At 49.7% G+C, this 24,500-nt stretch overlaps 1 protein-coding gene across 4 annotated transcripts in view; it reads right to left on the reverse strand.

Annotated features, from left to right (window-relative positions):
* The window catches only part of LOC142587547 (sulfotransferase 1B1-like), a 335,465-nt gene that overhangs the window by 20,370 nt on the left and 290,595 nt on the right, over positions 1-24,500 (reverse strand). For all 4 annotated transcript variants that reach the window (XM_075698631.1, XM_075698630.1, XM_075698629.1 and 1 more), the window contains exon 3: positions 4,682-4,899. In XM_075698631.1, coding sequence (XP_075554746.1) covers positions 4,682-4,899 — 218 coding nt within the window. The remainder of the gene's footprint in view (positions 1-4,681; positions 4,900-24,500) is intronic.

The following is a 24,500-nucleotide window of genomic DNA, read 5'->3' on the forward strand; positions in this document are numbered from 1 at the left end:
AAAGTGACCTACGTAGCACTCCATTACGAATCCAAAGGCGTCTCGAGCGTGGCACCGGAATAGGGTAAAGAGCTGTCTTTGTTCAGCGAACAGCAAACAGTTGAAGGGAGCCACAGCAAAGAACAAGGGCTCAAGGGCAACATAATCAAGACCGAAGAAAGTGACGAAGAAGATTTTAAAGATGAAAAAAAAAAGAACGTTGGGCAAAAAGATTGCTAGGTGAACTGACAAAGCCATAGAGAGTATATTCATAGTTTATCTAGGATAACGTGAAATATTGTAATAGACAATTTGCATAATATCGACCACTCTCTGTGCCCATTCGGTTCCCGCCCCTACCGTGAAGAATAGACGTGCGTGCGGGCGCGTGGAATGTTTTTGGGACGCGCACCTTCTGCTATAAGCTCTAATAGGGCATGATATAGGGTATTCTCACATACACGTGGCATGTTCGCCAAATAACATGGCCATACTACGAACGCTGCTTGGTTCCCCCGCCACGGGATCGAAGGAATGTCTTCGTGCTCCCAGGCGTTCACGGCGGAGGTAACGTTGACTGCAAAGCGACACAGGGGGCTGAAAGAAGACTCGATTGCACGAGATACAGCTTGTTTGTCGAGTCTTACCAGGTCAAGATCTACCAAAGCAATTAACCAAACGAAAAAGAGGGCAGCAAATTAAGCAGCGCGGCATACTGCGTGAGCACAATCTTGCAAACACTATAGAGTATCCACACAGTGGAGTTCGGCGTTGTTTGTGCCGGCGGCTGCATGTAGGCGCCACGCGGAGTGGCCAGAAGAGACGCGTGGTTCGACACTAAGACGGCGGCGGAGAGTTATAGCCATCGAGGGTAAGGGAGCCGCGGTTTACGAAGAGCGCGTAAGCGGGTAGACTGCGAGTCGGGGCTTGCGCCGGTCAGTTGGCTGAAGCAGTGCCGTGGATTTGAACGAAAACCCTCGCTGCTGAACCGCACCATGCCGAGACATTCCGCAAACAGACCAGATGCCCCAACGGGGCGTGAAAGTGCTATCTTCGGGGGAGTTTGTGAGACAAGAGAGTCGCTGCACTGCAAAGGATTTGTGGCAACGGCCTTGACGTAAGGTCACCCTGGAGCCCCGTTGTTGGGCACTCTGGGCGCGCCGCAGTGTGATTGGACAAACGATGGGTCGAGGAGGGTGTTAGCAATGATTTTATGTATGTGCAGGGCCGTTGGAGGAGATTCGGATAAGACAAAGACGACCAAAATTCTAACCTTTGACTCGTAGTGTGATGTCCGTGAAAACAGTTTCCATTCGATCGCTTGCCTATTCTATCTTAATAAACAGTTAATCCCTTCGCAATCAGCGTCACTGCCTTGCCTACTGTAATGTGGCTTCGCGACATCCATAACATCTTCAAGTTTCCCTCACTGACATCGAGGCGAACAACTCACACAGTCGGGACAGCTTGTCGCTGCCATCGTTGTGCGACATCTCACCCTTGGTTTAAAAAAAAAAATGTGATTACTATCGCTATACGCGGCTACACAGTGTGTCCCAAAAGTCCCCCAGCTGTTCGAAGACAAAAAAAAAAATTGAAAGAACACGGTGCAAGATTCAATTATAAAATCTACGGCATTCGGTCGTCGGAGGTGAGACAACCCAACATTGTACGTCTAAAATCGTGTCTCATACCGTGTCCTTTTTTTTTCTTTGAAGAGCTTGGCTAACGTTAGCTGAGATACTGTACCTGTATAGAGGGCTAGTGACGCGGCTCACAACACTGTGCTCATGCTCGCGAAAAATGGGCAACTATCCATTAGCACACTGTAAGCATTCTTACAAGTACACGGACTGGTGAATCAAAGGAGCGCTGCCCTTGATTCGAACAGTCGGAACTACAACGAAGCAACCGAGTTCGCGGAAGTCGGCTCGTTAAACAGGGACTGGCCGCGAAATAGTACTGCTCCAACGGCGGCTCGCAGCAGTAGGTTCGCACTTTCAGTAGCCGAGAAAGGAACGCTGCAGAAACTGCGCGAAAAGCGGAGACGCGCGACAGGGCACACGACCGGCGGCTAGAGCCGGTCAGCGTCTATCCTCCGCAATGGCGGCCGGTAACCCGCATCTGGGCGCTACAGCGGCGCTGGGCTGCCGGCATGACGCGAGTCCCATATCGCGAATATAGAACAGCTTTGACGGTGAGCGGAAGCTTGATATGGCTGCAAGGGTGGAAAGATGAGACGAGTGGCGACGCTGCGGTGACACTACCGCACCAACTTTTAGTGACGTCAGTGATTTCCTATAACTATATGGTGGGGTGTAGTCGATTGCAAGTGAACAAAAAAAGCTGATTCACATTTAAAAATAGGTGAACACTCAAGGTGACAATTTACGCAAACTTTACGTGCACCGAAAAGGACGCAAATGCGTTCCGGCATCGTGTATTTGGTGAGGTCAAGGTGATGTCATCGGCGTGGCGACTTTTTATTCATTGTCTTTTATTTTATTTAGCACACGCTCGGAGCCTTTGTGAAGCACCTAAGCTTCGGGCGCGAAATAAAAGTGTTGCGGTTTCATTTTCTACGTATAGAGCAGTGTTCTTTTTTTTCTCTTTCCAAGAAATGCACTCTAATCTCTGAACGTATAACCACCAGTCAAGACTGATTTCGTAATCCTCCGTACTTTCCGCATAACGCGTGCGCCTCGCCAACGCTAACGTGAAGTAACGTAGTACGCTCTCCAGATGTGAACCGGATGTTTGAGCTGCAAAATCTGCGCATATGTCAACCGTAAGGTGAACTGTGACTCATCATCGCACACAGGGTGTGTGTTCCGATTCTGGCCAGCTTCGGAGACAGTCTACATGACATAGTTGAGGAGGGAGCTTCGAGCCCAATTCGTGGAACGCATCTGGAACGCGTCCCTGCAACTTGACGCAACCACGTGTCGACGAGAAATAAACTACGAAAAGCACATCGCCATTTCAGAGCACAGCTCTTTAGACGCCCGTTCCTGTGGGCGCCACTTGCAACCGAGCGAACGAGCACAGCCAATGATGAGAGCGAACGCGGCGCGCCGTGGGGGATTGAAAAAAGCAGCGAGAGCGATGGGGCACGAGGAGGAAAGCGGAGGGGAGGCTGCAGCGGAACCACGTGGCGGAAGGCGGAGGAGGGTATGGCGAAAGCGTGAGAAGGAAAAAGTACTGCGACGATGGCTATGAGATGGCGCCGGAATAGCGCGCGTCGTCTGCATGGGAGGTTTGTCGGCTCCTGCGAATCGCGCCCAAGCGTCGCCCACGCGCTGGCTCGCGCGATCTCCAGTGGGCAGTCGTGCCACACTTTGCTCCGTTTGCAACGTGCCGCCTGAGACCTACTGTCCGTGCCAGCTAATAAATCGCGAAATGAAAACGCCTATAGAGCTGCGCTCAAATTTCGGACTAGGGAGTATTGTAATCGTCGGTAAAAAAAAATTGTGAGCCTATTGAGAAGAAAGCTTGGATTACGTTAAACAATCAAGAAACTACGAATACGCTTTCGTGTGCGCAGATAACCTCAGGATTCTGCTGAGCCGAACCACTGCTCGAACCGCAAAGCAGCCTGCATTAATTTTTACTTCGATTCTGCTTTCACGAAGCTGTCTCTTTTGCCGGCTTCGACAGAAAGGTAACGAGACTTTGGTGGTCCCTGTCCGCTTACCTCTCTACTTAGGCCTCTACGGAGAGTACTGAAAGAGAGCCATGGCCACGTTTGGTTTAGCAGTGAAATTAAGTTCCCCGTTCACACGTGCTAGGCCCCGCGAAATGCAAGTTGTTGAGATGTAAAGGATAACAATTAAGAACGGTGCCCGGCTAAACACATTACGGATAATAATACAATAGGTGCAAACCTTTGGAATCCATGTACAGGATATTTTACGTAACTTATAAAAAAAAGTGGTCAACTGCAGCTGCTTGAAACCAACGACACTTGGAGTGTCGTCATGTCACTTCGCCAGGGTCCGCACGCACGGTTCTTTCGCACAAAGCGCGGTTGAGAGCGCTGCAACACGGTAGCGCATGAGCGCAGTCGCGTGGTTTTATTTCATATTTCGCCGGCTTTCTTTAAACGCCGAAAAACGATCACCATACTGCATGTACGCCGCCACAAAAAAACTTGGGTCGGTCGTTTCTGAACCGCCCTCTACAACGCAACGAAACGCGCTTGGCCCTAAAGTAAATATTAAACAATTTCCGTAATTGATCTTAGTTAAATAAGTAATTAAGCGGAATATGAGAAAATACTCTAACTAGCGACACATGACGGCAAACCATTTTTTACACCCTTGGTTCAAGTTACGTGACCCCTTTATACATTTATTATCCTTGGGTTTTACGTACCCAAATGCACACTGCTGTGGGGTTCACCGGATTTCTTCTTTTACCACCTTGGGTTCTTAAACATGCACATAAATTTAAGTAAAACGAGTGGTTTTGCATTTGCCGTTTCATCCTGAATTCATTCTTTTCTTGCCACTCGTCTCGCCGTATAGTGGGCGAATGCCAGCGATTATGGCGCCGTCCGAGCCACTGAGACAGGGCGACGGGAGTGGGGGAATTAAATGACTCGTCGCAAAGGTACACGGTCCGATGGTTCTGATTTGGTCGTTCAGGTTCCCTTAGCCCAAAGACAGTGGGGCCGACTACAAACACCGGCGGCGGCGCATACCTTGCACTTGGCCTGCTGCAGCTGCTTGGGAATGAGCTTGAGGGGCAGGTGGGTGGCGAGCAGGCGCGGCGAGCGGGTCTTGCGCAGGTGCCACAGGTGGCCCACGGGGGGCCCCACCTCCAGGTGCTGCACCCGGTACACGAGCAGCTTGTTCTTCACCCGGTCCGGGTCGCCGCCGTTCATGATGAGGGACACGATCTCCTCCATCCACGTCGTGCCTGCACACGCAGCCACAAACACGCGGTGTCACAAACACGCGTCCCCGCTCTGCGGCGATTCCTCCTTGCCCTTTCGCGGCCTACGCGCATCAGTCTGTGCAGTGCCGTTCGCGTGACTGACAAGGCTCGAGTGACAACGCACATGCAGGCCACAGGATGGAGTAGCACGCGACGAGGACTACGCCCGCATTCGTCTCTTGCTAGCATGCAGGCACAGCGGAGTCGATCACCAGCTAGCCCAATTCGTTACACTGACGAAGGCGATGAATGTGAGAAAGGACCGCAAATCGCAACTTGAATGCAGCAGAAGAGAGCCTCTGCAAGACTACCTACGTACAGACACGGTCCCACAGGGATGATTCGTTCATGCACTGATTCCTTGACTGAGTGATTCATTCATTCGCTCGTTGCCTTTTCCGGATGCCTACACCACACGGATGAATGCAATGCGGCAAGTAAGCGATTCGAATCCTCCAACAGATGCGATCACGAACGTATTTAAAATCACATTTAAATGAGCGTCAGGCTGAGAATGCCTCGCTGCCGAAGCCTCACCATGCGAAGATCCGCGAATGTCTTTAGCCCTGTGCATTTCTCGCACTTACACTAGCGCCTGTCTCCACCCCTGTGTGGAAAGCCGCAGCCATACACACGCACTCAACAAAACCAGGTGATGACCATTCCCCAGCACCCGTCGCAAAGTGTTAAGTGAGAACGCTACTACAGCCATGTCTCGCCGAGACCAGCAGGGGTCACAGCTAGGTGTTCGCTTTCTGCGGGGCTTTCCATACTATACTATAGTATCAATGGCGTGTAACACAAACGCGAACTGACGTACGTTCTCGAGAGGTGAACTAGGTATTTGAGTTACTAGCATTTATACACGTCATCCACAAGAAACCAACGAATGTAAAGCTGATTCTCGTGTTAATAGCTGCCTAATGACACCCTTTGGAGCGCACATCAGCTAGAGAAAAGGACAAGAGAGGGGGGCGACGGACGACGGTCCACAAGGCCACAGATTCTTAGCGATCGTCAAATGAAATTTCAGCAGCGTCAACTGCAAACAAAACGAGACGGGCGGTTTAGCAGAGTAGACCGTGCTCTGCTTGTGGTTCGCAGAAAGCAGGGGGGCCGGGCTGACCGCGTATTAAACCACGTAAGAAAAGGTAACCTGGTGGTCGACCACAGAGTATACCGATACTGCCGAAGTTCCCTTTGAAGGTAACCGGAAATGTGCGAGATGCTCTGATAGCAGTGGAAAATTAAGGTGTAATAAGACAAGTCTGGCGTATGCACGACAGCGATAACTAATAATCGCCTGTCTTATTTATGTCGACTGCAGAACATACGACCTCTCCCAGCAATCTTCAAGTACCCATATCTCGCGCCAGCTGACCTTATCTTGCGCCTGCAAATTTCCTAATTTCATTACACCACCTAGTATTTGCGGGCCGTATAAAGAGCACGTATATTTTCTACGGTGGACGTAACTTTCCCAGATGATGACTGTGGTAAAATGACAACGACGTGTATATCTGAAGTTACGTTGCGAAATGGGACGGCTGAGCGTAGCCTGGATGTTAGACGTCATATTATAGCGTCGAACCATTGCTGTCGCTGCAAGATGCCATCGGCGTACGAGCGGTCCAATTGGTAAGTGACGTTAATCGCTCACGGTGCCCCGATAATTAAGGTGGCCACGCTACTCCGAAAATGCTTTAAAATGCGTTGCGTCTTCCTCAAGTGGAGGTGCTTGATTCGTACGCGAAATTGAAAAAAAAAAGAGGAGAGTTGCTCCTTAGTAGAAGCCACCTTTTTCGCCAAATGATTGTACGAGTCACGCAAAAAAAAAAAGGAATACGCGATATAATCTTCACCAGACCAAGCTAATCTAATGTTCCTTTTTGCTGTTGCCGTTTACACTAATCCGACCAAACAGACATACGCCTCGTCAGTACTACCCTACGGGATCAACGAAACAGAAATAGTTACAAATAGACCGGTCAATTTCCCCGATATTTTCGCGAATGTTCTACAGTCGACTCCAGTGCGCCACTCATTGGTGAAGTCAAAGAGTTGAGGGCCACGCTGAATAAACGCGGAATAAACGCGTGGCGAAGAGCAGAGCGAACAGCGCAGTCACCGCTCTTCGCTCCTCCCTTGAGAGATCGCCGGGACGTCCTGTAACGGTGCTATATATTGGTTGTTGAGGAAGGACTCGTTGTTGGGTTTTTATGGCACAAGGGACAGGTCTGGCCAAAGAGGACCAGTCGGGGACGAGGGGAGCATTGTGTAACACATTAAAAGCCAAACAAATCGACACAACACGTGACTGTGAAGTCCGAACGAGCAGCGCTCCCGATCCGTCCACTCTCAGAAGGCTGAGCCTAGCCGAACCTTTTTGCATCGGTTAAATACTACCGGAACCAAGCGTTCTTGCTCTCGGAGGTCACGTGCAGGGCCGACTTTTCCTAGAAAAAAAAAAAGCGAAGGGAATGGCTTCACGGAGAGTTGGCTGGCCGAGACATACTACGCGACGCGCTGCTCTATCCCAGTAATTTGTTTCCTTCTTCCGTGTGTTTTGCGGGGGTCAGTCACATTTCCTGCGACTGGATCAAACAGTTAACAGCGCACCAGTCTGCGCGTGCGCACATCGACAGGCGTCTGAACGAGAGGCGTAGCACGAGAGAACGCATACGCAGCGCTTGCCGCGGCGCTAGCACATTTTGGTTATGCGCTGGAAGTTCTTACGTGTCCTTTAGGGAGCGATCTGCCGCAAACTTTTTTTTTTTTCAAATCGGCTTATTAATAGACGAGATAGAAATATTTCCGTGCCGCGAACATGACTTCAGGAGGCGAGCTCCACTGCCAAGCAAGGCGCTCTCTCCACAAGCCCCGTCTAGCCTACGCAAGCGAAATTCCTTCCATGCGTTCTCCCATACGGGACCTCGAGGACCGCACGACGCATACGTCACGGGCCTGGCCTTCATGTTCTTTTCTTCTCGCTTTCTTTCTGTTTTTTTTTTCTTTTTTTTTTCGGCGCTGCGCACTTTCGCTTACGGCGTGGCGCGCAAGCTGTTCTGATGATGATGATTTAGGATTTTTATGGCGCAGCAGCCGTGCAGACTATAATGCGCAAGCTGTTCTCATCCTCTGGTTTCGCGCAGCGCACGATTTATCGCGCTGTGCACAAGCACACATGACTAGCGGTATAATCCAGTGCTACACGAATCCTCACGCAGAACAATCGGATCGCAGAGCATCATCACGCGCTCCAACACAGTAGAAAATGGCATAGTTTCGGTACCTGCGCACGTGACCGCACGACCGTGGGACCGCGGCAACAAGCAGATGAAGCGGAGTACATCTCTCTTGCTTCGGTGTGACGTAAAGCAAAAAGCACGCAGACATTCCGTTTTTCTGTTTTATTATTTCTATAAACTTCAATTCGCCAATTCAAGCAATAGATTACACAAATAACAAATGTTGCCTTGAATAATTCTCGAAGTCACGTGTCACCACGAGCCACTTTACACTGCGGACCCGAGTACATAGGTGCCGTGACGCGAGTACGTCATCGTCCGACTTGGAGCGCGGTCTTCGCGAGGGAAAAGGAAAACGGCGTTCGAATTGAAATTTCAGACCTTTCCGCAGCGCCTAGCGATGTAATTCTTTGCATACACGACCGTTAGCGCGCATTGTATGCTCTGCGCTTGTCAGCTCGAAATGCCCAGACTTGATAAGGGGCCCGCTGCGTTGTCGGCCCGGTCAAAAGTAGCAGGCGATGTCGTGTTCGGGCCTCAGTACGCGCGTCCTTCACATTAGTCTACATGAAAAGGGGCCGGCCTACGTCTGCGGTCTCGCCCCCCCCCCCACCCCCCTACCCTCGCCCCGCCGCAATCCCTTCATTTCGTTGCAACGGTTTTATTGCTTTTCTTTTTGGACAGCCGGTGTTTTAGCGGAGAAGTAGACAAGATGAGGTCACGACACGGCAGGCGAGAAAAGCTTGCGGACCCTTTTAAAGATCCGTGTCGCCGAAGCGAGCCGTAGGCGATAAAACGAGCACCTCCGATGCGGGCACGCCGGTTCCCCGGGGAAATATTTAGCAGTGCGCGTCTTGAAAGAGAGAGAGAGAGAGAAACCGTGTTCGAGGTGCGAGATGGACACGAGGGTGCGGCGGCCCGAAATTGACGTGGCCTAGTGCACGGCGATAAGGGACAGCCGACAAAACACATATCTGCGCGCGAGCCTTAAACGCGACGTTGGACATCACTCGTATGTAGGCGAGAGCGACGAAAAGAAAAATTATGCCACCCTGCTTTCTCAAAACGATCGACGAAGCTAAGTTGAAAACTGACGCTTGACTATAGAGAAGATTAAAAAGAAAGACAAACAAAATGACTGAATTCGAGTCAGCCGGCAGGCAAAAGTTGGATGAAGCCAGGGGCCACACCCAAACGCAGGACATTTGCCCTTCTTTGAGGAGGTTGTTCTTTTTTGTGTTCTTCACTTTTAGACGCGACCGACTTTAAGACCGCCGAGCTTTCCAATTTTTTTTCTTCTTTCTTTCTGCTTAAGCAGCCACACTTGGTCCAAAATGTTCATCTCGCGCGCGCTCCGAGGCGAGCCGTTTTGCGGGTGTGTCGTTCTTCTTCTCTCTGTCTCTCTCGCCCTCTCAGCTCCGTTTCCTTTACCCGCAGGTCTACCAGCGTCGGTGCGTCATCGAAGTTTCTCTTCGCTGTGTAGTCTATAGGGAGGAGCAGGAATGTAAGCACACATGTAACGAGAAAAGAAAAACGTAGTAGTTGCAGTGCAACCTTTACCTCGATGAAGCGTTTCGGTCTGAATGCGAAAGTTAAAGGAATGTAAAAAAAAAAAACGAAAAGGGCCTTCAATCAAAACTGATTCTCTCGCTTTCATTGCCGCGTATGCTTGTTTCGAAAGTGCTCCGGTGATCTTCTTTAAGTCGGGTGGATTCCAATCAGGAAACTTCTCGTCGCGTCGATAGCTGGACGGCAGGCAACTTGAGAAGCGGTTGAAAAGTTACGTAAGAATAAGAGAAAGCGCGAGAAAACAAGGAGAGAATGAAAGCGAGATTTAAAAGTCGGGCACCGAAAGCGAATGTTCCTTCGCGAGGGATGTCTTATTGCTGCGTGAAGCGGGCTCCAAGCTCGAAGGATGCGGCAATTAGCGTTGAGCTTTCTGCAACAATTACTAGAGGGAAGATCTTGGCGCTTGTATCTATGCGATCTGCCGGTACACGTCGCCACAGCTAGCGTGGGGATGAAGGACGGCGTACGTTGATCTGTCTTAACATCGTCCGTCTGGTGTCAAACGGCGTTGCGGCTTTGCAAATTTATCTTTTCGAGCAACATATACCTAGGTAGCGCCCAAGGCATGGCGGTCACGACGTGCTTCCAACTGTTGGAACAACTTTCTGCACTTGCAATGCAGGAAAACGTGGCCTCCGAGACTGTTTTTTTGTTACTCCAAGGGAGCCCGCGCCAAAAAGTATAAATTTGGACACAACACATTGCGTTGTAAATGCAACAATTCACAATGATTACGCATGTGTGCGGAGAAGAATTGCTTTGCTGTACCGAAAACAAAAGAAAGCTACGATTGCAGTTGCTAATTTAGAAAGGTGAAGCGTTGTACGCAACGTCACAAGGACGTCATAAGTCCCATGCTCGATTGCTAGACGGATAACCGTCATTGTCACGGTGGATTCGGGCCAAGAAAGGAGAACTTCCAAACGAGCATCACCGCTTGCAAAAAAAGAAGAAAACTAAATGTACTCAACAGGCAACAAGTCTAGGTTAGGTCCGGCTGCTGCGAATCATACAGACTTTTATGTGATGCGAAAATTCAAATTCGGAGGCCCTCTACAGCGACGTTTCCTCACGATCGATCGACGATCGCTGCTCGTGGAGACGTACATTAAACGCAGTCACTCGGGGCCTCTCAGAGATTTTTTTATAGCGCTGCAGCGCAGTCGAGAAACTGAAGACGGCCTAGCTGTTCCAGTAACCGACTAGACGGTGCAACAGCGCACGCTACTTAGATAAATGAATTAAAGAAAAAGAAAGGAAGCAGCCATTCTTCAGTCGCTACACTGCCCCGTTAAACGTTCGCCGCGCGCACAAGCAACCCCTAGCCGTGCAAGGGACGCGAGCAACACGAAAAAAAGAAAAAGGGTGGGGGGGGGGGGGAGATACGGCATGACGGCGCGAAATGGGTGCCGGTCGCGCTGCTCGTTATTGCGGCGGTCGTTGCGCGCGAAGAGTCGCACGCAGCAATAACGGCCGCCCCTTCGCCGGTGCCGCAAAAGCACGCGCAAACGACGACACGCGAGAACAACCTCGGCGATGTGGGGGGACAAGCGTTTATTGGCTCGTACATGGACGCGTCCATCTACGCGCGGTAATGGACGTAAACAATGCTCCGGACACTGCAAATCACGGCGAAGTTTCTAGGGCGACCTCTCACCTCTACACCCCGACCCCTACCCCGCCCAACCCCACTCCTACCCTCACAAACATACACACACTACGCGGCCGATCAATGTGAGAACGCGCACCTGGCCAGTACGGCAGATCGAGGGAAGAAGGAGGGGAAAAGAGAGAGAGAACTAGAGGCTCGTTGGTGAGGCTAACGATTTTCCGACGTTGACGACGAGTTGGGCCGAAACACCTGTCCCGTTCCACGGACTAGCAGGATGGAGTTCGTGATGTGACACCAGACAAGGGAATGGGGGGGGGGAGGGGGAGAGAGAGCTGAACTAGGTTGACTTGGCTACGACTTTGTGGTGCTATAGTAAAAAAATAAAAGGAAAAAGAAACAGAGCGAGAGAAAGTACCGGAGAAAACGAAGGCAACAAAACGAATCGCCAATCAGAAGCACTGCTCCTACGGTTACGACATACGGTAGGGCAGTCTGCATTCGAAATGACGTTCGTGAAAGCTGATACACGGCCGAGTTCGTACAGTATGCATGACTCAGGCTGGGAGAGAACACTCATTTTAGTAGTCCGTCATCATGGATTACGGCATAAGATATGATACGAAGGTCCTGTGTGCCACTTTTGTACATGCCCGAATGTCCGCCAAATGCGCCTCAGCCGTATATTTTGTCGCTAATAAAGTTAGAAGCGTTTCATGTATCTACTGCCATTGCTTGACGCAGAAATTAATCCCCGAAGACCGCGCTACGCTTGCGGCTTTTCCGTGAATAGGAGTCGGATTGTTTTCTAGTGACCCCGTCGCAACTAGTGGCTGCTACCGGTGACAATGCAGGTGTGCCGTCTTGCAAGGCGATGTCGAAGGATAAAAACAATGAAAAGTTAAAGAAAAAAAAAATCGCTAAGCTGCGTATTTCGGCGCTGCTGTTGCTACGCAACGTTTCAGCGCTGGTTGATCACAAAGACCTCATTAATACGATCAGCATTTTTTTGCGAACTTCACGCACTTCTACGTATGTGAGTATCTAACCTCTTTCACGCCAACTTAGGTGAATACAAATGTGCAACTGGGCATGTGCTACTGGATAGGCAATCGTACTTGGCCAATGCTACAGAGGAAGCGTGTGCCACAGGGTGGGTTCGCCTAAACGTAAGCAGAACAAGATGAAAGAACTGAAGAACTCGATCGGCAACAGAAAACTGAATAATTGAGCCACAGGGAAGTGAATAAGTCGGCATAAAAGACAGCTGCGCGCGGAGGAAGTGAAAGAATGGGACCCGGATGTGCATTGAGCGAGGGGGCTTTGAGCGGCAGGGAGTCGAAGACGTCGGTAACAGAAAATCGAAGTCGGAGGCACAGAGGCGGAGGGTTCGGCCAGTACGGCGTGTCGCTACATTCATTCAATGTTAACCGCGTCAACGTCAACATTCATCGCGATATGAGTTATAAGGTAACTTTGCGTACTGGGTATTTTACCGCGGCTCCAGTCGCTTCGTCCGATTGTGGATAGATAACGAAGCCGGCAAGCGTCTAGCTAGGTACTGACGAAGGACGAAATGAAAGTGGAAAAAGAGTCGTTTACAGACGCACGGTTCCTGGTTTTCTTATCCGGCACGTTAGGGTCGACAGCTGTAACAGTGGGCAACAAGCAATCTTGCGCAAGGCAGATCCGACAAGCCCGCGACTTAGATGCCGAAAGACCACCACGCGTCAATTCGACATGTCTGCCTGCGGCGTACGCGTGCACTTTGAACACTTTCCGTTATCGAAATGCGAACTGCCCCAACTCGCACAAAGCAGCTAGCCAGTGGGCTTGCGCCACTCAAACGTGGCGAGCTGTTACCACTAACTTCAGTTTGCTTTTTATTTTCACTTTCTCTTTCGCGATTCCACCGAACTATAACGACGATCTTGAACGGAGCTTGTGCGGAAATGCTGTAACTTTGTTTTTATCCCCATATAGCCCTAAATGTATACAGCACGTCAAGTGAGAATGTCTGAGAACCGATTTTAGCGTGTAGCCATAGTGACGCAGCCCGTTGTGATCAGGCGTAGGCACTCCTTTTCTTTCCGCAGCCAGATATCGCTGCACAACTGCAGATTATTTCGCTCGTTCATGTGAAGCGTTTAACGCACAACTTGATGTTTTGCACGCCGGGTAATTTCTATGTGCATAGTTTCTTTTACAGAGGTAGCTGTTATAAGTTTAGTTCCCTACAGTGGTTTTGATGTCCGTTGGTCTATGTCGCTGGAAGGTCAGAGCGCACTGCGAGAATTTATCAAAATTAAAATGGAACTGTGGGGCTTAACGTGCCAAACCACGATCTGATTAAGAGGCACGCCGTATTCGGGAACTCCGGAAATTTGGACCAGCTGGGGTTCCTTAACGCGCACCTAAACCAAGTACACGGGTGTTTTCGCATTTCGCCCCCATCGAAATGCGACCGCCATGGCCGGGATTCGATCCGGCGACCTCGTGCTTAGCAGAGCAGCACCGTAGCCACTAGTCAACCGCGGCGGGTGAGAATTTACCGAGAAGGAATTCACAGTCCTCTGCGAAAATTCCGGGACCCGAAGATCGTCAGTCAGAAATTTTACTGCGCCAGCATTACATTCATCCTTCACTTTCCACATCAGCGTATAATCATCATCATTGCCCGAGGCCTCTTCCTCGGCGCGCTGGCCTGCCGAATAAGTGGATGAGGCAACGGCTGGTGGAGGTGCGATCTTCTCTACGACAGGCGCGTTACCTGGATGCATTATTCGGCAGGACCGTGCGCCGAAAGTGACGACGTCGGCGATGACGACGATTATACACTGGCGGAGAACACGAAGGGTGAATATAATGCTGGCACTAAGCCTAAGCAACCCCTGTGATGTTGCATCGAAGAGCACCACGCACGTACGACACTGCGGGCCCGACCTCTTGAGCGCTCGTTTCAGTGACTGGCCGACACCACGCTCTGCTCGCTTATACGTAAAAAAAAAAAAGAAAAAAAGAAAAAAAAACCGTCGAGGCGCAAGAATATAAACAGTGCCAATGGTAAGGAGGTGAAGGCAGCATTATAGATAGAAAAGAGGAATCGTGTCCCTCAGCTTCTTCACAAGCGGGCTGTGCGACACACACAAACGAACACAACTGCAACTATGAAAGCACCACTGACTCCCGCTCCACTCTACTTCTCAGACGCAGACTGCTCACGCGCGTCTGGCGATGTCCACTCCTGCCGATACCAGACGAAACAGTGCAAGACTCACGCTATACTGCGTCCCTGTTCCGCGTTTCGACGTTACTTTTTCTTATTCTATTTTAAAATTCGCCACGACATCCACCTCGAAGTGGAACCAGCGGCTCTTATTTAGTGTGCATACGCGGCCGGCTGTTGGAATAGCAATGCCTTTACCTACTTACGTAGGCCGCGGCGCGCTTCGCAATTATTGGTGGAAAAGACGCAGGCGATGAAGCGCCTGGAGAAGAGAGACCGCCACTAGCAAGTAAGCTTATTCACTGAAGACAGGTACACCTTTTTAACCCAACAAACCCCAAAGACCCTTCCACAAGAGAGTAATTAGAACTCGTTCACCTCCACGGCCATCTTTATATCTGGAATTGGCACCAAAAACAAATAATAATTTAGGTGCGATTACTTATAGAAATAATGAGTTATTTAATTAGGAATTTTTTTATTATTCACAACTGAAACTTAGCTTTATGATACATCGCTTTTTGTTAATCACTGAGGCTAATAACTAGCATATAAAGAAGATGATAATAATTAAAGGTCAAAACACTGCCATAAGCAAGTCGGGGTATATGAAAGTGACCGTTATTATGGGCCGAATTGAAACTACTAGCTCGATCAGTATACCTCGTAACGCGGCGGCGATGAACAAAAAGAAAAGAAAGAAAGAAACCCAGAAAGACTGCATAAAGGCGAATTCTGAACTCAAGAACTGGTGAAGGCCGCTTCTGTCGGTTTTTTTCTTGAAGGCGTACTAATTACCGGCCGTTAATTAGGTTCCTTAATAAAGGAAGCTGTAGGTAGGCAGGCAGGTGCACAGGCTGTTCTTCCTAAATCGACCTCGACGAAGTCGTCAACGGTGAAGCAATTCACCCAGATATATCCAATAACAACAGTAAAAACAAGAAACAAAAGCAAAAGAAAAAATTACCGACGATTACGTTACTTCCTAATGCGAAATTTGAGCGCAGCAAATAAGCTGTTTCACCTTTTCGATAGATTGAGGCAAAGAAATCGAGCAACACATGTATGCGCTATCACAGATTTTTTTTTTTATATTTCCCGTACTCCTGGATCATCTCGACGGCGGCGACGGTAAGCTTCTGCTTCGGCGGCACGCACCTCTGGATTCTGACGGCGACGGCGCTGGGCCTCTGCTCTGGCAGCTCGTTTAGCAGCAGCAGCAGCAGCAGCAGACGGAGGACTTCCATCGGTCGTCTCGCTCATGGCTCAGAAAGAACTGGCAGATAATTTCGCAGTGGCGAACGGCAGCGGCAATTTCGGCTCGGGCGGTGCACATACACAGATCCGCCGCCACCGATCTGGCTCTCTGATTGCCACCGCACAGGGGTTGCATTGGAGGAGGAGCGAAGAAATGAATTAAGTTCGAGCCGGCGCTTTGACAACCGGAGACTCGCAGGAAGAGGGGGGAGGGGGGCGGCGTGTACACCCAGCGGCAAACGATGGGGGCAGAAGCGCGCGCAGCAAGCGGACAACACGATAAAGGGAGGAGGGAAGAGATAGCAGCGACTGACTGATGCCGCTGACGCCGATAGTGAGTCAACCTCAGCTGCGGAGTTGGTTTCAGGGACAACGCCGCCGATGCCGACACAAACAATATGATACCCTCGCTTCCGCAGCGCTAAGAACCAGGTCTAGCCGTGGGAAGGTGGTCACGTATTCGTCGACGTGCCGGGGCCTACGTGAAATAACCGGCGCGTCGGCAACTGAAGAGCACCCTATCCGCCACACAAGAACAGGGGGGGGGGGACCCTTTCCTCCTCTTTCTGCATGGCGGCGACGGTGTTCTATGCAGTCACGTTATCTTGACTCTCTAGCGGCGTCAGCGGCATCCAGCGGTATCAGTCGGTCGCTGCTAGCGCTGGGGGGATGAAAGGGGGGCGGAGCTGGTTACGAGGCCGACGACAACGCCGACGATGACGCGAAACCCAGGAACGGACGCCAAAGAGCTGCGCTCTAAAAAGCCTCGCCACGGTGGGATCTAAACGACGCGAAGCTTGTTCGAAGTTGCCAGGCAGCAACAGTCGCGGATGACACGAGGACAGCCTCGTCGCACGCAGGTTTTAGCTTTCCGGCGTCACCAGGAGGAAGGTCACGTGCTACGGCGCTTGCCGAGGGAACAACGTTTGTGAGAGGCGCATTGAAAGAGAAGCGCGAGAGAGAAGTAAACACATTCAGACCTCCACATAGCCCCTGTGTCGCGGCGGCATTCATTCATTCTGGGGGACTGGTCAAGAATACGGACAAACACAAGGCTGCAGTGGCGGTCCATGCGACGACACTCGTCGAGACGGCAGTCAGCGCACCCCCGATTTGTCGATCTCCTGTACATCCAAGTATATATCCGGCGAGGAAACGACGACGAACGCCAGATGCACGCTCCTTCTTTCTTTCTTGCTAATACATCTTCTCGCGTGCGCTTCAATGCCGACAGACCGCTGCCCCGTCGGTCAAGCAGGTCAAGGAGCCCACACGCTGGTCATTCACGAGGGAAAGCACCTTCGAGCGCCCGTAGGTGCCGCTGGTTTCTAATTAGACCAGCGAGTTTGCTCATTAGCGCCCCAAGAGTGAGGCCTCTACTATGTAGCGTGATCACGGAAGAGCGGCGCGGGATGGTCAAATAGAGCGGCCACGTCTCGATCAATCCGTCCACGTGGCGGCCCTATGCTTTCTCCACCCACTGAGAAGCCAATTATTGAGGTGGGCACGCTCGTGTCGTGACCCGGGTCCCTAACCGCGGTTGCCGACTGTCCGGGCCAAGGATGAACAATAAATAACACTAGCGCTTAAAATTTACATAAGGGTGAGGAAGTAATTCCAAATGTCCCGGATCTGTCACTCGACTATCTCGTATTTTCCTGAAAAAAAAAAATACATACGGCTATATACACCAACTTGCTTAGAGCCATTGCACAGTCTATTTCTTGTTTTAAAAATTTGTAAGGTGACGTGGTTCCAAAGTTCGCTCTAGAACGTGAAACGTGGTTCTGAGAAATAATTGCATTGGAGGTATTTTGGTGCGTGAAACTGCACAACTCTGCCTGCTAAAGCTACGAAGATTTGTATTCAATATGTAGTCGTGTTTATTGACAATTTCGCCTAAAAAATTTTGTTTAGGAGCCGAAATTTTGGACAAAAATTTGCCACATTGACCATTACTTACTCTAAAAATTACCGAAGATTTGTCAATTGTAATTAGTTCACTTGAATGTCACAGGGCTGTAATTTCCAGTAACAATTCTCTTCCACCAACACGCTGAATGTATTTCCTAAGAAACACACAAAATTGAGTGCCCTTCCACTCTGTCAAGAAGGATTACCAGCGAGGCCCAATTGGACAAGACAAATTGGACAAGACGCACGCACGCACGCACAACGCATGACAAACATGCCAAAATGTCGGCTTCGGTCCATGTTGAACCGAGAATTTCGCGCCGAGGTGGCAAAACAAGGACACCAAGTGGATTATACCTGCCTCTCAGTCGGCCTTCCATTTCCGTCATTACGTGTTCTTCCTTTTTGTTTTAAGCGAGACACGAGCTTTTTCTTTTTTTTTATGAAATTAGCCCATAAGCCACGCTCGACAATTCCGTATTTCCGTCATTACGTGTTCTTCATTTTTGTTTTAAGCGAGACACGAGCTTTTTCTTTCTTTTTTATGAAATTAGCCCATAAGCCACGCTCGACAATTCCGTATTTCGGTCATTACGTGTTCTTTATTTTTGCTTTAAGCGAGACGAGCTTTCTCTTTTTTTTTTTTTAATGAAATTAGCCCATAAGCCACGCTCGACAATTCCGTGCCGCCACTTCTCCGCACAGCACAGCGACTCTCGCGCTTCAGGCAGTCGGCAGACGCTGCGCGTGACCGTAACGCGAAATTTCCTACGCAGCTGAAGACTCGACGGCGCTAGCGGAGCCCCATGCTTGCGTTGTGGGGCTGTCCACCTCTCACGCGTCCCAGCTGTGGGACGCGTTCGGCGCACGAACGACGCCAGCTATTCTTCGAGCCGAGCCTTCTGCCACAAGAGAGCTCGCGGGGCGTCACAAGGTTTAGATAGCTGTGGTGGAGCGCTCGCGAAGGAGCAACCAGGCGGGCTTCTCTTTTGAAGTACAACTGCAAGGTATATATACTGTGCCGAGGAAAGGATATGTCACCTTGAAAAAAAAAAAAAGTCCAATTGTCGGAACGTTGGCTCCCACTGCTACTGCAAGGTGAAGGCATTCACAATGGCACGTCAGAGCCCTGGCTCCGAGTAAATAATACAGACGGCACCATTATTCTTCGCACGACACTTAGCCGCGCTTCCCCGGGCCTCGTTCGCGATCTCGCGCCGTCACCTTCTCCTCGCGCCATTCTTGCGTGCGTCGAATGGCTTCCATGAAGCTGGCCGTTATCGTATCAGCTACGACTGCGATTGTGAAAGCGTGATCCAATACACCGCTCCAGGTATTTCGCGAGTGCGCTATCGCTTGTGAGCAACGCTAGCGCCGTCTTATCCAGGCGCGTCTTTATGGGAAGGCATTGCACATGTGACCCCCAAGTTGCTCGCGGTGTACGAGCGCTTGCGGTCGGGAATGGAAGTGAAATAGAAAAATACGAATAGAAATGCCCCGGGAGAAAATCGCGCAGGACACAAATGTATCAATGTTAGCCAAGAACGGAAAGCAACTAGCGGTGACGATGTGGTACGCTTTGTGGCGCGAGGACCAGATGTACGCGGCCAAAGAGTGTCGTGCAAATGGTGATGAGTTAACAATGTCCAATAAATTACGTTGAGTAGATGTAACATGGCAGTAAGGAGACCTCAAACCAGTTGCTGTATAAACGCGCAGCATATACAGGGTGATCATTTTTAAGTTTCATGGAATTTTTTAAAAGTTGCCTGATGCAGATAACGGTATTCTAGTTCTTCAGCTAGATTATTCGGTGAGGTGCCCATTACTTGCAAATTAAATCGACACACATCGTCATCCAATCAACAAAAAAATCAAACTTCTCAATTACCTACGTTGTGGCACATATTGCAATTCATGAATCGTAGCCGGTGAGTTCACAAGGCGTATTCACTTGGAACGAAATTTCAGAACTGCACCAGCTTGGTTATATGCGCCATTAAACTCGGTGTAAAAATTCCCTGTTGTTGCACTTCTTTAACAAGATGTTGCTTTATGGGCTGAAGCACAAAAGCAACTGGAACGCGCATGACATGGGCGTTGCAGCATGTATTTATACATGGCATTATACTTATCCACGGCATTATACATTCAACATATGGCATGCATTTCGTCCCGTACTTTGGGAAGATATATCTCGAAACTGGTGTTCTGGAAGTTCATTTCGAGTGGATAAGTCTTGCAAACTCACGGCTGTTAGGAATGGCCTGCCGAGCTGGCAAGTTATTTCAGCCCGCTGCACGTGTTTCCATCCACCCGCGGTGGGGGGTGCCCTTCAGAGAACCAGCGAGGACAGCGCTAACCAACCGCGAACTTCCTTTGGAGAACTTCACTACGGCGGCGTTAATCCACCACGCGCCTCGTTCGGAGAACAGGAGAAAGGCAGCTCTGGAATTCAGAGGCGCCGGCTGGGGTCGGGCGTGACCACCTTCCTACGGGGACGCAGGACAATGGACACCACGACTACTGCGCTGCAAAGGTCGCCTGCCCCCGGAGGGGGCACTGAAACCTGTGTGTGAGTGTGTGTGTGTCAACCATCCCGCAGAGAGGCGGCTTGTTTACGATGACGTCGAACGTTTTGCCTCACCTAGGGATCTAGCGAACACGAAGTGTTTAAAAACGGCTGTTTGTCGGCTGCTAGGGTGCTCGTCGTCGGGCTCCGTGCTCGTGAATGTACTCGTGAGCTGTGCGCTGTATGTTCGTCTTGCGGGCTCCATTTGGGAGTCACGCTAGACTGTGTAAATGTATCACTTGTTTAATATGTAAATACTGTAAATGAACCCTGTTCACCTAGTTCCTCCCAAGTTCCCCTCTACGACCTACAACCCTTACAAATGGTGGCAGCGGTGAGGTCGTCCGACAACTCCTACAACTGTACGCCAGTAGTGGGATCGTCCGACAACTCTAATACTGCCTACAATTGGTGCATTGCAATACGTGCCACAAAGTATTGGTATGTAAGTTAATTAGCTGGATATGTGTTTCAATTTCTCGTGCAGTAATGTACGCCTCTTCGTATAATACAGCTCAAGGGCCAGAATTATGCTATCTGCCACTGGCGATTTTTAAAAATTCTCTAAACTTCAATCTTCTCACCCCGAAGATCTACTAAAAGTATGACAACGACGGTAGTGAGGTGTGATATAAGCACAAAAAGTATATTATAAAGCAATTGACAGCGTAAATTGCAGCAGTCGTATACTAGGTAATTTACGTGTAGCACTACTGCCTCCTCAAGGCCCTTGAACGCAGAGGCCTGTAGACACGTGCAGTACCAAGTGAAACTGTCGCAGCAGCAGCCTCTCATATGAGAGCTTGCGCTACGAATCTGTTGGACCGACAGCTTGCAGTGCGCGAATGTCATAAAAGAAAAGAAAAAGTTAAAGCTGCTTCGGTGTCGAATACCGGTTCTGTGCCAAGAAGCAATGGCGGGTGTACTGGAAGACGTCGTATACATAAAAGAAAATTTTATTATGGGGTTTTACGTGCCAAAACCACGACCTGATTATGAGGAACGCCGTAGTGGGGGACTCCGGAAATTTGTATACCACCTGGGGTTCTTTACCATGCACCTAAATTTAAGTACACGTGTATTTTCGCATTTCGCCCCCGTCGAAATGCGGCCGCCGTGTTTAAAGAGGAAAAGAACCGCGACTTCAGACGGGACGTGACGAAGGACTGGACAGGACGAGCGGTATGGCCCTGGAAGACGTTGTATGCTGAAGGGAAATTTCTTTCTTTGACCTTCTACTTCACGGCGTTCCAGCAAGACGCGGAGAACGGTCTGCGACTCGCCACATTTACTACATTTATCACGCCAGATCTGGCAACTGACCATCCCGTCACGGCAAGGCTAGAAACGTTGCTTTCGGGATCCATCCGCATCAAGGGTCGCATACAAGCCGCTAGCGGGTTTCCCGAATTATTCTTTTCCCCAGACCTTCCCGGTGCAGAATTTCGTCACTATGTCACGTCTTTTTCAACTAGGAACGGATAGAGTTTAGAAGATCTTGTTGCTGGGCGACTTGGTAAGTCATAACCCATTATTGCCCCTTGTTGCCTGAAGGCGCAAACACAAGCAACCTATTTTCTTCGCTATACTTTGCAGGTGTAGGCGTTTGCGCCTTTCAGGCTGGCACTGCATTTGTCTTTGCACTGACTAAGGCTTGCGCTGCGTTGTCCGAAGTTGCGGAAAAAGTTAGTCAGTCCCGAGAACACACGTTAACTGCCCTTCGATCGCGCCAAGTGCGCTCGATTCCATCGCTTGCTGACGCTGTTTTTTTTTTTTTTAAGAAAGTTTCATGAGCTTTGAAACCGGTTAGGTGGCCTCCCCCCCTCCCCGCGCCCCATCGCCCTATTCAACTTGCCCTCTCTCCCGCTATAACGGCGGCAAGCGCACTGGTGCTGCGCAGCGACCGTCCTCCTCTCCTTCCTTGCCTCGTGTCAACGGGAACCTAGCTGCCGCTATTCTCCGGCCCCTTTCCGTTCTCCGACTTATGTCTCACTCCTCCCTCTCTTTTTTTTTTTCGACCGGCCTCCTAGCCGTACATACATGGCACTCGGCCTTCCTTTTGCCCTGCATCGTGGCCAATAAAGCAGCTGTAAATCTGCCAAAGCGCGGAGAAAGTCAACCGCTGTCATAACTGACTTTTTCGGTTTGATGTACCTGAGAACGACTGAACACCCGGTCTGCTGTCTTCATTATCAGTGCAGAACTGCCATGTTGCTGTAATCACTGATGAAGATTGGTCCACCGGTCGAAATTGTTCAAATTAAATACGAGTTCTGTTTACGTTGTAGCATCGATCAAGTTCTTTACGTTTGAAAGTTAGCCTGAAGAATTCCTCTGTATATATATATATATATATATATATATATATATATATATATATATATATATATATATATATATATATATATATATATAGGCAATTGCCACTAGAATATTCAATACATTCAATTAATATTCGCGGTTGGGTTGACTACATAATACTGCGGTGACCTATTTATGAGATGCGAAACCCAGCGGCAAGAATAGGGAATATCGGGAAGCAGAAAAAAGAAAAGATGGAAAGGAGAATTGAAGGAAAAGAAAGCTTAGTATAAAAGAAGACATGGCAAAAGAAAAGAAAAAACTGGAACGCTAGTTTGCGTGATTGTGCATAGAGAATGTGCGTTGCACGACGAACCGGTAGCGCCAACCCGCATTGCACCGCAAGGATTGATTACCTGGGTCTGACCTAAAACAGAGAGTGGTTGTTCGCGTGTCCAGCTCGACCTGCGCCATTCCAGTGTTCTTTATTTTTTTTTCTTATTTATATAAAGCCCTAGTTTTGACTGGCGTCATGGCACTTTGTCTGTATGCGCCCATTTTTAAGGCTTGGTTGTGACGTCGCAAAATGAGCTAATGCAAGCACAACTGCTGTTCCAACAAGCTCGACGGTTGCAATTTGCCAGCTTGGTCACTGTGGCAACGAGGACATACACCGTTGTCGCTGGCACAGAGAGCACGCAGCAGGTGGCTGACTTTACGACCGCGATACGAGGAAAGAGCGCAGCACGGTTATAAGACCGCGAACAAAGACAATTTGCGATCGTGCAACGACCACGTGACCCTTGCGTGTACGTTGCATCACAGCTGTGATGCACGTTGTTCTGGCAAATGATTTGAGTATTGACGCATTCGCGCACTCGTCTGTTCTAGCATTTGTCGCTAGCGAGATTTCGCGAAACTGCAGACAGTTCTCGAAGCCTACCTAATGCAGGCTCGGGCCTATAAACTAAAGCTAACGTTTGAACAAAAGAAAAAAAAATAGAATACTCAGAAATTATCTAAGAAGGCGCCTAGGTATCTGAATCTGGTAATTACCGGTGAAAGTCGTTGGCGCAGAATTTCTTTCCGTTCCTCTGCGGTCATGGCGGCCTACCACCGATGCCAAATCCCGCGTCGCTTTACCAACTTCTGTTTCTTTTTTTCACTTCTGCCACAGTCATCGCAGCAGCGCGCTGCATAACTGCTCCGCAGACTCCTAATGTTTACCGACATCTGGCGTGACGTCAGCGCCTTTCCGACCAACCAGCGGGGTTTGGTCACACCGGCGGCATTCCCTGTCCCTCGATGACATATTTTCTGTCCACTGGTTTCGCCTCCGTGGCAGCCCTCTCCTCATTATACAGCTGGAGAAAGTTTGAGCGCCTGCCATGAAACCGGTGGAACGAGAGAGAAATAAAGCTAACCGCTATAATCCTTTTCGTACGGAAGATAAGCCGAGCGCGTGAAACACGTACTTGCGAAGAAGACGAGCGACGATACCAACTCGCCCAGCGCTGTTTCATTTTAAGCGCGAAATGCTTTTAGCTCCCATTATTGGCGACTTTCAAGTGACCTTGAGCCAAAACCCAGAGCTGCTAGCCGGGCACCCAAACGAGAACATGCGGGGAAGTTTCGAGAGCAAAACGAGATTATCGGGGCAGCCAGTCAAAACTTAAGAATGTGCCGTCTCTGGCCTCCAATCCTTTGTATACGACCGCAGTACATACTTTCTTATTATTGTTACTTGTAAAATACCTTACAAGGTCTCTACATGGGTATTGAGTAAGGGGGGCACAGAATCCAGTAAGTAGATACAATCTAGTAACAATAATAAAAAAAAACAGCCAACTGCACAGCCTAAAAGTTAGAAAAAAACATTAGCTACAT

Source organism: Dermacentor variabilis, chromosome 7, assembly GCF_050947875.1.
Source record: "Dermacentor variabilis isolate Ectoservices chromosome 7, ASM5094787v1, whole genome shotgun sequence".
NCBI lineage: Eukaryota > Metazoa > Arthropoda > Arachnida > Ixodida > Ixodidae > Dermacentor > Dermacentor variabilis.